Genomic DNA, 15225 nt, shown 5'->3' with positions numbered 1-15225 from the left:
TATTCTCTCAAACACTGATGCTGGTTTTTAATAGGTCTTGGAACAATGTAAGTTCCAGGTGGCCAGGAATAAGAAAATATTATGCAAAGGTTCAGAGTAAACACATAAATGGCCCAGAAAACAATAAGATCTTTAGCTTTACCATCCTACGATTGAACTGAATCATAATTAGAGGGATGACAGCAAAATTAATTCTAATTAAACAATTTTTTTTGTTAGTTATGCTTTGTCAAATCTGTTGCATTAGCAACTATACATTCCTAAATTGTTTAATTTATTCCTTCATGTATTTTGATTAGACATTAGTACTACAAAAAAAAAACCCAATACAGCATATATTAAATTATTTAATAGGTTTAAATGAGAGACTTCAAGTATGTATTATAAGAGCAACTCATCATTGCTGAAGTTTTTTTTCTAGAAATCTTTCCAACATGTCTGCTGTATATCTATCATTGACCTGGAAGAAATTACAAAGTCACTCCTGTGCAGATTGCAGATGATAAAAATGGGAGGAGGACAGATCTGTTATATAAAGCAATGCCAGTCACTTGATAAGGTTTCTTAGAACAGTATGCATTTTAAAATGGCAAAAAGCAAGGTCAAAAAACCTAAGGTACACTTGTAGAGGGCCCTAAGGGGCTATATCTCAATATAGAATGTTCTGGAATGGTGAAAGTGATTCCTAGTGCATGACGAATTCCACAAGTAAGTCCCATTTTGCTATTGTAGCTAACGGAGCTCCAGTAAACTCTCTGCATATATAATCACAGTAATATCACAGAGAACTTAGGCAGATGGTATAACCATTACATGCAATATTACTACAGCATTACAGAGATGCAGTAGCCAATCTGGCTGTCCATGCTTCAAAAAAGACACTCACAAATTACGTTATTACTCAAAATAAAAAAAGAGATCTGAGAACTCCACATTAGCCAAAAATTACTAAAAGGAAGGGAATATCTACATATTTGAATGTATGTATACGGAATTTATTGTCTGAATAAGCAACTAACAGAGTACAGTGGCTGGAAAGCCAAAGCTAGAGAAATTGAAACCACAAATAAGAACAAATATTTAATATTGAGCATATGAACAGAAAAGCATACATGAGGATACTGTGGACAATCACCTGAAATTTCTTCAAATTGATACTGGAACTTTTAAGAGGCAGAACATAGTTCAAGCATGAGATATTAGTTTAATAAAGAAATGATTAAATGATGTGTGATATTATAGGTTATATAAAAGATCATTATAACACTTTACCACCTTAACATTTCTGAAGTTGGTGGAAGATCTGCTACAGATTTTAGCGAGAGTAGAACATGCACTTCTACAGAAAAGCATATTGGCTATCAGGTAGTATGCATGTACAATGTATACATATATAAACATAAAAACTCACCATCTTCATCAGTTTGTACTACAAGTTCTTGGCTTTCCTTTCGTCCTTCGGGATTCATTAGTACTAATTTGATGCTGACGTTTGTGTATGGTGATAGATTAGTAATTGTGTGCTGGGGATGTGAACTTTCTGTATCCCAGCTGACTTCTTCTCTCACTTGCTCTTGTCCTCCGGCCTGGTAACGGTAATGGACTGTGAGGTTGTACCGATGGCAACGTGTGACATTATATCCAAATGGTTCCCAGCAAATAGTGATTTGTCTAGATTTGATCTCCACAACCTCCAGTTTTCGTGGCCCACGCATTGGATCTGCAAAATTACCAATATAATTCTGGTATGATTATTTGTTTCTACTATTAAGCTGGACTGTTTATACAAAGAAAAAGTGTTGGGTGGTTCTTCAGCTATTTCTTATTCATTTGATTTTAAGTTAGACTGAATGCAATTATTCAATCACTATTTGGCCAGGGCATTAATATTCCAGTTCCTCTAAAATAGTCCATAGGGTTCTTTTTTCCATAAACATGAGTTGTTAATAGCTTCTTTCTTTTTTTTTTTACTTCTTCTTTTTGTGTTTTTTTTTTTTTTTTCTTTAAACACATCTAAAATAAACAGTGCAAATACCTCAATTTGTAGTAGTGGTTTAGCAAAGAATGAAAAGAAACAACAGGAGGCACATCAGCCAATATCCTACTGCATATGAACTTTCCTAGAGATCTCCCGTTGGATAACCAACCATAAATCACATCGAACAAAATCATACCCAAGAATTTATAGCTATCTATATATAAGAGCCAAAGAAGGTGGTTGACAAAGTTAAATTTTCTTCAGTCCTACTGGTTCCAGCAATTGAGATAGGAAAGTAAACCCAAGTTTCCACCATATTACAGCAAAACCACAAACACACCACGCATTTTCAAAACACTATCATTAAGAGAGCTATTATACATATTTAGCAATAATCTAGGTTTTTTTCATATTGGAGCCCTCAACAAGATTAAAGACAACGTCTAGTTTTATCCACTGCTTCACTAGTTAAATGCTTAGAAGACTTTTAATGAGCTAGAAGTCTGTTATACATAAACAAATTAATATGCATCTTCCCTCTTTTATGTTTATTAATCAACATGTCTTCACTAGAAATGTTCTAAACAATTTACACCGGATTTCATCTTTTTACTTTTTAATAAAATGCCTGCATGCTTGAAACATTTGTTCAAAGATGTTATTCATCTTAACTCCTTGAAGAAAAGGTGTTAAGAAATTGCTTGCTCTCTCTGAAATCTACAAAGCAAGGTATTTTTTCCCCCTTTTAAATCTTCCAGGTTTGTTGGTGTTTTGTTTTTTTTTTTTAATTAATTGCCACTACTCAACAGTGTTGATCATCTATACAGTACATTTGTCAGTCAGTGACAAAATGGCAAAGGAAAACAAATTCAGCAATGGGTCTAATCCTCATCTCCTTTCTAGCAAGTAGACTGACTGGTAAACATGTCGCCATCAAGGAAAAATCGCAGTAGAGCCATTCACCTCCCCCCACACTCAGATACCCCAGCTAAGAATCCCATTGTTTGGGCTGTTTTCTATTGCTTCTACAACTAAGATTAATTAGAAGCAAACCTCAAAGACTGGCAAGTCCTAAGAGTTTCATGTCTTCCTTAAGCACTTACTTCTGCATAATTCAGACATAAATGTCATGATAAAAGAGTTTTCCTTTTTGTTTTGTTTTGGTTTTGTTTTCATATCAGCTTCTAAGCATTTCTTCATTTAGGTGAGACTATGAATACCAAAACGCATTTGATGGGTATTGTGTAACTGTAGCGCTACCCGAACGGGCTAAATAGGACTAGAAAATCTACAAAATTGAGGTGACCCTGACATACAACATTAAGTAGCTGAACAAAGTTTCCAGCTGCAAGAATATGGAACAGCCTGCTTAGTTCCATAGTAGGCACATCAGAAAATTCACAGGGGAGCTGAGAAATCATTTTGTTGGAGACATAAAACTAATTCATAGCATTTTAAAACTGAAATTGAGTGGCTGTACAAAAATACTGGATCAAAACATATCCAAGAGTTCTGCCCAAGAGGAAGATATTCTTATGTCATGTTACCTTAATAAAAAGTACAAGTTAGCCCTCTAGTTAAATCTTGAAGTCATTGCTATGAGAATGACAGATACATTTTCACTTCTAACAAAAGAGACAAGGGAAAAAAGAGATTAGATTGTAGAAGATGGAGACAATACAGCTTTTGTTGATATTCACAGGATAAAGGTCATCAGACAAGGCAAATACTCTGGTAGCTTTGGTTCCTAACTTGATTCTGTAATTCACAGCATCAGTAGCTACGCAACTCATATCTATTTTTCTTACCATCATTCAGAGATTATGCAACTGATAGGGCCCTAAAGACCCCTTTGTGGGGTAAGTGTCAAGCAGTTAATGTGTCGACCAGCCAATGACAGCACTTAGTGGAAAGAAAGGGAGAGGTAGGATATAAAAGCCCCTGGGACACAGCAGAGAAAGACATTACGGAAAAATAAAGCAAGATCTGATATAATGCACCAGGTGGGATAACTGAGAAAGTAGGATAACTGTGCACTGAGAAAGTCAGGTTAAATATTCCAGAGAGTTTTGTCCATGAAAGAGCCTTTGAAGATACAGGCCTACACTCCACAGAATTTACCTACTTTGTGTCCTCAGTCTCACTTCTAAATTCTCAAAATGGACATGCCTAGAGAAATTGATGATACTTTATTATTTCTTTCATCAAATAAGTATAATTCCTAAATTACCACTACTTTATTTGCTTTATTTTATTTTTTTTTTCAATACCACACTTCTTTCATTTATCAGACAAGACTTCATTACAGACCTGAGGATATCAGTTTTCATCTGCTCTATACAGTTGAGTTCTCAGTCATAACAGATCTATATGCATGAAGTACATGATGACTCTTGGTTAAATTCAGTTAATTCATACTGTAAGCAGGAAAGAGATGAAGGGAAACCAGAAAAAAAAGGCTAAGGTAGCAGTGCAAATTTTGGATTAAAAATCCATATAGCTCAAAACAGCCATGAGAAATAAAAGTTATTGCAACAAAAGATAGAAAAAGAAGTTTCCATTAGATCAAGTTTGCACTGAGCTTCTCTGGAGGTGTTGTTGTACACCCCAGAAGAAATATTTAAAGCGATATGGTTCTGAAAGCACAGTACATTGCTTGCAACACACTGGAAAGTAAACGCTTTGCATCATGAGGGACTCAGGATACTTGGGGAAAGAAAATTGCTAAGCAACACAAAAAGAATGACAACTAATGGCTATGGTTTAAAAGGGAAAGCTGAACTAATGACCACAGCATGATAACTTAATTTTGTTGATTGTAATTTCTATAGGATCTTTTTATCATATTCCCATGGTAAGTTCCCAACTTTCAGTGAAAAAGTAAGCATTCTATAGAGATGCTGCTGTTGTGCTCATGAGACTTGCACTAACTATTCACATAGTACCTGAAAGCTGCCATCCTAGCAATGGTCTGCTGTCATTACCTTGCATCAGGTTAGTGATAGATACACAGAGAAGTGTCACAGCACAGTGCTAATCACAACTGAAATCACATCTTTTAGAGTAGAAAATGAATCATGAGATTAAGATGCTGTACCAACAACATTATGTGCAACATATACACCTCACACCACAACAGCTATTTGCTGAGCCTTTGTTTCTTTTCCTCAGTTGGTAAAGGCACACCTGCAGAGAGGTTTTACAGCCAGACCTCTCTACTCACTCTGGAGTGCTATATGTGAACTCAGCCTCTGTTTTTCCTCAGTATTCCAGCTATTTTCTCATGCCTCACTGGTACAAATCATGAGGCGAATGGGGAAAATAAGGCCTATCACTTCATAAGAGAAGAGGTTTGCCTCCCAAAGGAGGGCACTGCCTGTCATGCCTGAAGCTTCAGCCAGGTAGTTCTTACTGATTCCCCTGCTGAAGCCCACAGCATTTTTCGTACCGCTCTCCTTCTGCCAGCTCCAGCAGAGTATCAGCCAGTGAAGTCTGACAGGTGCAGCTGTGGCCAGAGGGACCAGCAAGCCCGGTTCTAGCCCCTGGCACTTTAGCATCTCATTGAATCGTCGATCTTGGCTCCTTCTCTGCTCCTCTACGTCTTCCTGAGAATACAGAGCAGAGACTGACAGACAGGATCAATTTCCATTGCAGCTGCAATTCACAGCTCATTTCTCTGGAACTTCACTTTACCTCTTACCACAAGTACAATGCTTTTTCAGAAACGCAATTTCAGAATCACAGGGACATTTAGGTGTATTTTTAGCATCCTGTCATTGATCATCAAAACTTGGGTTTAGAATGAAAACTCAGACTGGAAGTTTTGTCTTTTCCCCACAGACTGCACAGACCTACTGAAAAAAGACATGAAGAAAGGAATGGCATGGTGATTTTCTGCCACTCCATGGTGCTCCAGCAGCTGCAGACAGCTGGTATGTGTTAGGTACCATTTGAAAGACATTCGAACAATAGGAATGAAGAATTTACTTCTTGTATAGGCAAATTATTAGTATGTTTTAGCTCTGTAATCACAACTCTTGTGATTTAAATTCCAGATTGGACGCTATTGTCCTTCCATAGGAAGTGAAGGATGAACAGAACAAGAAAATGTAAAAATTTAAGATGAAACCAGAATCATCTGTGATTTAACGTATTACCCACTATAGGTCTTTTAAACACAAATTTAACTAATGATAATTAAATGTACAGGCTTTGTCACAGATTGCCTAAGCAGTCTAGTTCAAATTACTGAATATCTTTTCATGTCAATGCTCTCTGAGTAAAGTGGGAGTCCAGCAGCTGTATCAGAGGTTTGCAGATCATGAACACCTGCAAGGAACTTGCATACTACAGTGATGGAGATCATAAGCACCTACAAACTTTAGACTTGATTCTACACACTAAATCAGGGCCACATCTGATTGAGCAGACAATTTAAGACATGCTTTGTTTCAAACAAGGCTACTTGTGTTTTAAGGCAAACTCATGCTTTAAGAGTTCACCAGCACTGGTAAAAGTGATCAGGCTGTCAGTGCACTTCACTTAATCAGAAGTACCTTCCATGGAAGAACAAATCAGAACAACTGAGGAGGGGACATGGGAAGTTCACTTTTCCCATTCTGCTTCCCCCAGCACCTTCGCTAACATCCACAGTTTCACAATGGAGAGAAGGACAAGACTTAACTATAAAAACACATTTCAGGACAAACACAACATGGATAGTTTTCCCTCTCTCGACTAAACCACTTCCCTGCATCTGAGAACTGGAAGATTTTCACTTACAGCATGTGCACATACTCAGCCTCTTTTTCCTGCCAGAAATGCCAGCAGTCTACTGGGTAAAGGAGGAAAGCGAGCAACTACCTTGTTGTCGCTAAGACTACGGCAACACCATCCTTCTTCAGGCTGGAACCAGATGCAAGATCATGTTTCCACTGATTTTGTTTCATCATATACTTTGGAAGTATCATGTAGTTAAACCTTACGTATCTGTATAAGATATGAGGATAGCACATGTCCTCGTTTATATACAAAGAAACCGAAACTCAAAAGAAATGGATTATCTGCTGAAAGTTACAAAGCGTCAACAAAAGCTGTGGAATCCTAATTCTCAGTCTCATTTCTAATGCACTAGAATATAGCATTCAACAGTTTTTTTCTGTACTTTGTGATCAGACCTGGTTAGTTCCAAAACGTGGGAGCTCAGAAAACAATGAAATACATTCTCACAGCTCACACCAGTAAAATGATCAGGTCAAGTTCTTAAAAAGAGCCAGCTTGAATCCTCACTCCTCCTCAAAAAGTAGAGGTCTACTTTTTCCAGGAATAATCATGAATGCTAATATCCGTTTATCACTAGGATAATTACTTTTGTGATATTTCTAGCTCAAACACAAGCTAAAAATACAGGAATTCTTGGGAGAGAACCACAATGTTTAGCTGATGATAGAAGATTCATTGAAAGCACATTCTAATACACATCCAAGGCATCAGCTCACCACTTCTAAAAAATTATTCTAGATGTTGCTTGAAACCAGATGAGACATTAGATTTAAGCTTTTAGTAACGTATCATTATAAGCACTGAATACAGAAACATGAATGAGTGATATAATCCTGCATGAGACATTTTCCTTAATTTTTTCATCTCTTATTCACCAATCTATGACCACACGTATCCCACAAGGCCTAAGTCTTCAGGCTGACATGTACAGATGCAAAATATATTGGTCTAATCATCACCTTTTAAAGTTCGCAGTATTTTTTAAGTATTAGTTTCTATACAATGCTTTATTTCATGAAAGGTGATATGAACTTTTCACTTTATAGTAAAATTTAAATCTGAACCAACATAAATGGAATCTAACCTTTATGTTGTTGTCATTTTATAGGTGTACTCTGAATGGTGAGTCATTTAAACTCTAATACATTTAAATAAGGAATGAAAGAAAAACATCATTCAATGTATTTTTCTCAAATTACCTGCGTTACATGATTACTCCTTCACAATCAAAATCAGATTTTAAGTATGAATGATACAAACAAGATTACATTCTGAATCTGCAACAGAGATTTTAGTTGCTTGTTTAAAATGACATACCTAGCTATTCAGTAATCACTTTATAATAACCCCTTTCATTTCTAAATCTACTTAGCCATCAGCCACTAGTGAGGAAAATGCTGGCAGTGGTTTTTACAACTACACATTAGTTTTACATTTCATGACAAGGTAATTCTAGAGAGATCGAAAGACAGACAAGCATGTGTTCTTAAGGTTTTCTTTCTTTCGTGTGAAGGAAGCACACATCTAACTGAGAAGTGAAAAATAAAGACTGCAGGCATATACTTTTCACTTCACATATATGGCAATGACAATTTATCCTCACTTCACCCCAGGAACCTTCGTGAATATATAAATCAACAAGAAATAAAAGGTTGCGACAAATACCCCTCAGAAGAATTACTATAGTGAGATGGCAAATAAAGTGTCTATTTCTAGTAGATGTTACCTTTGGTAGACACTTGGATCAGAACGATCTTTGAGGAAAAGACTTATGTTGCAAATATTGTCCTTCTCAACAAAATCTATCACGGGTGTTTAACCCTTTTTCTGACTTGATCACATGGCTGGAGTTCTAAACCAATTTATGCAGCCCGCAGCCCAGCTGCTGTTCATACTGGAGAAGCCGCAGGCAACACAAAGGAAGCTGAAGGCCTGAAGAATTGCTCTTGTGGCCACCTGACATACCTCCTTTCCATAGGTACCACACAACAGTATTGTCTTCACTGAAAATGAAACCATCTGGTAATGCAGGGTCAATGCAGAAACTTTCAGATATACTAGAAGAAGGTGTATGTGGCTGGCTCATAATTAAGTATATTTTTGAGAACAACAGACATAATTAGATAATTTGTCATAACCAGGGGAAATGACACTAATGTAAAACACAGTTTTCTACTCAGTGGTCAAAAAACCAGCAATCAAGGAGAACAATATAAACATTTAGAAGTTCTCATGTGAGGCAAAAATCTTTTCTCTAGCCAGTTTTCTTGGAAATGGCTGGAATATGTCTATGACGTAGTATGACAAACCATTCTCTATATACACTAATACAGTACATATATTTTTGTACAGTAAGTGCCCCAATCACCTTCTGACTAATATTAATGGCAAGCATGCAGTGTTTGCTCTGTTGTGTGACATGTTAGCATGTTTGACCTCATTAATTTTTATGTTATGGCTTCTAGAGTTTCCCCTGAAGTCAACTGGCGAAAAGATAAACCATTGTGTAAATTAGTGAAGGTTTCAGCTGCTCAATACCTGCCATGAAAGTAGAAGCCCAGAGACTGTTTATTATGTTGTGCCAAAGAATAAATGGGCAATGCTGTTTCATAGATCAGTCAGAATAAGATGTAGCAGCGTGTTCTGGTTATCACTGTGGCCTATTGCTACTGACAAATCACATTAATTCAGAGCTGTTAGGTACAGCAGTGTTAGCTAAAGTGGGGGTTGAGAACAGGCTGTTATTGAACCTAAATGACAGGACAACATGGTCATATAAATCTACATAAAAGAGAAAATGCCACCAATCAATGTTACTCATCTAAAAAGAATATTTACCATTCTTTCTAATCTGACATGTGCAATCAACCTTAACCAAATGATGTAGAGTGAGATCAGTTTTGACAAATAACTCTCAAATGCATAAACCTGATAAATGAATCAGATTCTTTGTAACAACTGGTAAAAGAAACTCTGAACTTACATATGTGTCAAAAGGGAACAGGCCATTCTGTCCTTCTGCTACACTATTATGTGCTAACTACTAGTAACGCTTAAGTACAATACTAAATGAGAAGTAAGTACTGTAAAGTTGAGGCAATCATCTGTTTAATTTGTGACAAGATCCTTTTCCCAAAAGAATCTCCTACGTAGTTACCAGTCAGTCTGGATGCAGTGTTTAACCTTCCTCAGGTTAGGCCCATCCTCGGGACTTTTCCAGGAGCTTCGCACAAGCCTGAGTAGTTACTAGCTATTGTGTAAATGAAAGTGCTTTTTCACCTACCAATCTAAACTACCATCTTTGTCTACTCCAAGTAATCAATACAGTAGCCCTCAATATCAGCTGCAACACTGCACTCCGATTCCTTTCTCGAGCTAGCACAAAAAAGAGCAGTAGTTTACTCAGACTTTCTAAAGCAAAATACCAACTTCTCCTATGCTACCTGGGTAACTCAACGAGTTTTGGATGTTTTAATTTAGAATGATATAAGAACGGGGATAAATTACATTGGTAAGGTACTTTTTGTTTTTCTGTGCACAGGGCTACCTTGTATGAAAGGAATTTCTTGCTGATTATCTTCCCCGTTCAATAACTAAACCTGATGCCTTTATACATTAAAGTACTCGAAAAGTACCTACATTGACAGTATACACTGTTGACTTTGTTGGTTGAATATATTCAGCCTTTTTTTCCTGCTACATCACAATATCTTAAAAATTTCTCAAAAAACTCCCCCAAATTGCTCCCTCTCTAGCAGATTTCTTTGAATTTTCCTGTGATAGCTGAAGAAGTTATTTGCCACCAGCGTTCACTGCTATACCATTCCCTGTGAAAAGCAAACATAAGAAAATATGCTGGCCGATGGAGTAAATTTATACTGTTACACTGTACTATAAAATACAGAGGAAACCAGCCCATCCTTGCTTCTGACACATTTGTAACAAGGAAAGGAACTTCCACTAGAGGAAGAAGGAGAAAAGTTCGGAGAAGTAGGTAGAATGGATGGTAAACTGCTTCAAAGTTAATTCTCTTTTTCCTCATAAGATTTAACAGAGTCCAAAGATTCTCAGAAAAATCCATATACGTGGGACTTTGCTCTCTGCCTCAGATACAGAAATGTATGATACTACTGACAAAAACAGTAAACAAAGGAATACAAGCACAGAACTAAGAAGAAAATATGAAAATAAATGTGGTTTTGCATAACGTATCACAGGTTAGTTAACCCTGTACTTATTTCCTTTAAGCCATGCTTTATTTCCACATTTCATCTTGAGCCTTTGTTGTTTATTTCTTTTCTCTAGTCATAAAGATTAATCATTTATCAGGACTACATTTCCCTACATTGCCTGCAGCATCTCCTGCTTTAATCGCTACAGGTCACTTTGCATTTGGTTATGTCTTTCTGCTTCCTTCCCCTCTTCCAAATTTGGTCCTGTCAAATAGATTAAAGAACGTGTGCATTGATGCCAGAACCATAACTGACGTGGAAGAACACAAAGCAGCCATCAAATATTCAGGAAAGTGGAGGTTATGGGAGGCTGCTGAAGAACCTGCAATCCTGAGTGCAGGAGAGGGGCCAGGACGAGATCACAGTCTCACGGGCCAAAGACGGGCAGTTTCTTTACTGTCGAGACATAAGCAGCTCCACAGATCACTCAGGAGCCCTGGATCACAGTTCTACCACACAGATCAAGGAAAAACTGGAAGAGGTAACTGGTAAAAGTCCACCAGAAATAAGCTGATGCGACAAATTATGGAACTTCATATGACAGCAATTACATAAATCTGAAAACTGTCTAATTCCATCACCAGTAACCCAGGATTCAAAGTCCATTAAGCATTGTTTTTTCCAATTGAACCGAGCTAATGAAAAATAATTGCTACTCTGAAAAAGGTCATACACAAAGTAATAAAAAAGCAAGTGCGATACAGTCACTATTTATACGTTACTCTAATTTGAATTTATAAATTGCTGACATCTGTTATAAATCATGCAGTTTTCTTCCAAGCACAGAAGTTTCTCATTGCAGGCTTTCCTTTGTCTCTATCATGATTATGAAAGTAAAAAATTCAGGTTCATAATTTAAATGGAGCTTGTGAGGTGCTCTGGTTTTCATCTCAGCTAAGGGTGCTTTTCATTAACTGGGAAGATAGTAAAAAAAAGAACCCAAACCCCAAAGGTATAAAAAGCAACAAGAGCCTACAACAGCTCAAAATCAACAGCTCCACAAGCTTTTGGTTATAGAATAGCTACAGGGTGGCCCTTATTTAAAAATTAAAATAAATTTTTAAAATAGTTTTATTGTAGAAAATTGGAAATATTCAGAAATATATAAATCACACACTGATCTTTTAAGTACCAAAATTTGCATTTAAATAATAGGAAATGTAAGCTCTTATTTGTAACTCAGAATTGAACCAAATGAGAAGGCAACAGAAGAGCTGCTGCTTTTGCAGTTGCAGAATGGTTTAGGGGTTGCATGTTATAATCTTGAATTATAATGATGATGCTTATTTTTTTGTCAGTAATCCACATTGCTGGACTTGGTGTGCATATACACACAAAATCCAGAAATATTCATATAATGTACAGACAATTTAAGATAGAAGTTTCTTGACAACCAAGTCGCTGCTTTACACTTATGTAAGTCTGCCAGCAACACAATCACATTTTAAACTAAATTATATTTCTAAGAACAAATAGTTTCACTGACTTGTAAATGGACTGCGATTTTCAGAACTTCATTTCTAATAGTTAATCAGAAAAAAAAGAACATAGCCATTAATAAAATGTTATAAACATTAATTGCTCTCGGTGTACTAGATGGTGCAAACACTCCTGTCAGGTCTTCCTGGCTGGATCTCAAAGCTCAACCATAGACAAAAACTGGAAAAGAAAACAACAGAAAGACAACAGGACAGAGACTTGAAGTCAGCAAAAGCTCATTTGCTCACTTGCCCCATTCAACCCATTAGCTGAAGCCTGTGTGGATCAGTATTATTCACACAGGTGAACGGGCTTAGTGGAAACATCCCCGTACTGGGCAATTCGAAACCACAGCTCAATTTCTGGCTTAGGCATTTGTCACTGGATGATTGTAAAAATCCCACTCAACACCTCAGATTTGAATAACTAAATTCTATGTTTGTAAAGCACTTTGATATTTATGGCTCCAAGGTGTTACATTGGAAGAATATATTATTATTTTTTCAGTATGGTCTGAAAGTTGAAAGGAAAGCAACATGAAGTCAGGGTATTTCTAGCAATTCCACTGCTGAGGCCACTCACCAATTCATACAACTGCATTGAATATAAATACACGTGGCAGTCTGCTTCACTAATATACCACATGACAACAGAAACACGAACAAACTGATGTCAGGGAAAGGCAAGAGCTTAATTCACGACAAATGGGTGAGTTAGCATGATGCACTGGGGGCCACTGCCCCATGTCAGGCACAACCGGTTCTAGTCGACCCACCACAGGGCACAGCTGAGCCCCTCAGCCAAGGTGGTGGTGCCTCTGGAAAAGTCTATTAAAGGGCAAAACACTGCCTGGTGGTAAGAGGAGGGGGGTGAAAAAGTGTGAGAAACAGCCCTGCAGGCACCCAGGTGAGAAAAGAAGGAGGAGGTGCTACAGGTGCCAGAGCAGAGAGACCCCTGCAGCTGGGGAGAGGACCATGGTGGAGCAGGTGTCCAGCCCATGGGGGATCCCATGCTGGAGCAGGTGAATATACCCTGAAGGAAGATGTAGGCTGTAGAGGACTCCTTGCTGAAGCAGTAAGAAGGAAGGAATGGCAGAGAGAAGCTGTTGTAGACTGACCCCAAGCCCTGTTCCCTGTCCCCCTGTGCCACTTGGAGCAGGAAAGGAGCTGGGAGTGGAGGAACATAAGTGAGGAGGGAGAAGATGGTGTTTTGTCTTTGTTTCTTGCTATCCAAATCTGTTTCAACAGGCAATAAATTAATTTTTCCCAAGTTGCATCTGTTTTGCCTGTGATAGTAACTGGTAAGTGATCTCCCTGTCTCTACCTTGACCCATGAGATTTTCCATCTTATTTTGTCCCCCTGTCCTGCTGAGGAGGAGAGTAGGAGAGCAACTGGGTGTCTGGCAGCCAGAGCCACCCGAGGTCATCCCGACACAGACCAGGTTTGGTATTTCATATATTTAGGCCTGATCCAGGTACAAGCCAGTGTTCCCTGAATGAAGAATACAGTATCGAAACCTCAGTAACCAGCAGGCAAAAACAGATGAGAAATTTTGCACTACACAATTTTTTTTAATTTTTGATGAATTCACAGTGTATTAAGTAATGGAGCAGAAAGAAATTGTTTTAAGTTGTATCAGCACTAGCAGCGTGTAACCATGGTAATTAAAACAATATTATTTTTTAAAATTACAAAAGACTACTCAAGACACATAAAAAGGCAGTATCTGAGAAAGAACATATTTCTTCTGATAACTACATTTCTGTAATTCTGCAAAATTATTAAAGACACAGACATTTTTTACTCCAGCTAAATACTTTGATACACTATAGAATAATGATTTTAATTAAGAATTAAATTAAAAAGGGAGTTTGCATGGACAGAAGCTTCAAGAAGCCTTCAAGCACATTACTGTTAGATCTCTGAGAGAATATTTCGACCAGGATTTTCCTAGTCCTTATTTATATGACAATTTCACTACCTTAATCCATATTTACAAGTATTCTGATTTCCCAGCTGGAAGAAAACCAACAACAATTAAAAAACACACACATAAAAAAATCAGGCTTTTTAAGAGTTCAGGCAGAAGGCACTCATGACAGCTCAGAAGCATTTAAGTCCACTCCAGCCCTTTCACTGAACGGTGTATCTTATACTACCACTAAGAACACAAGCGAAAAGGGATTGAAGGGACTGGTCCCTCATGATGCAGTATTTGCTCATAAGAAAAAGTTAGTTGCAAACAGCATGAAACCGCTTAAGTGGCCACTTATATAATAATGTTTAGCATGGTACAAGTGTATTGTTGATTTAAGCTCACTGATCTGAAGCTTCTTCTAATGCTGGCTTGTGACAATAACAAAAATCATAATTCTTGGATGTGTTACAATTGTTCAATATGGCCACACAAGTATCCCTGGAGAAAATCCGGTTTAAATTATGAGCTAAAATGAGAGAAGAAAAATCCTTCTACAAGCCTAAGTGTAGTTGTTCTCTCTCTGAATTCATGGGTAAATTCAGCCACTGCACAGCCACGTGTGTGGCTGTCACAGCAAATCTCCTGTAACCCAGTACATGGTGAGGAAAGATTTTCAAATTCAGAAGACACGTGTCCTTTGCCCTCTGTAGCATGCTACAGAACAGCAATTCCCCACAGTCCCATGGTGCATGGGATCCCTGTAGTGGCTTGCCACCCTCAGCAGTGGGACCTTAAAAGCTCCCAGCCATACCTGAAGCCTATTAAAGCAGGCTAGA

At 37.6% G+C, this 15225-nt stretch overlaps 1 protein-coding gene across 8 annotated transcripts in view; it reads right to left on the bottom strand.

Annotated features, from left to right (window-relative positions):
• The window catches only part of PTPRM (protein tyrosine phosphatase receptor type M), a 470229-nt gene that overhangs the window by 220555 nt on the left and 234449 nt on the right, over positions 1-15225 (bottom strand). For all 8 annotated transcript variants that reach the window (XM_082045023.1, XM_082045024.1, XM_082045028.1 and 5 more), the window contains exon 8: positions 1412-1720. In XM_082045023.1, coding sequence (XP_081901149.1) covers positions 1412-1720 — 309 coding nt within the window. The remainder of the gene's footprint in view (positions 1-1411; positions 1721-15225) is intronic.

This window comes from Streptopelia decaocto, assembly GCF_964273445.1.
Source record: "Streptopelia decaocto genome assembly, chromosome: 2".
Classification (NCBI taxonomy): domain Eukaryota; kingdom Metazoa; phylum Chordata; class Aves; order Columbiformes; family Columbidae; genus Streptopelia; species Streptopelia decaocto.
The sequence above is the reverse complement of the archived record's forward strand: the minus strand, read 5'-3'. Positions and strand labels throughout refer to the sequence as shown.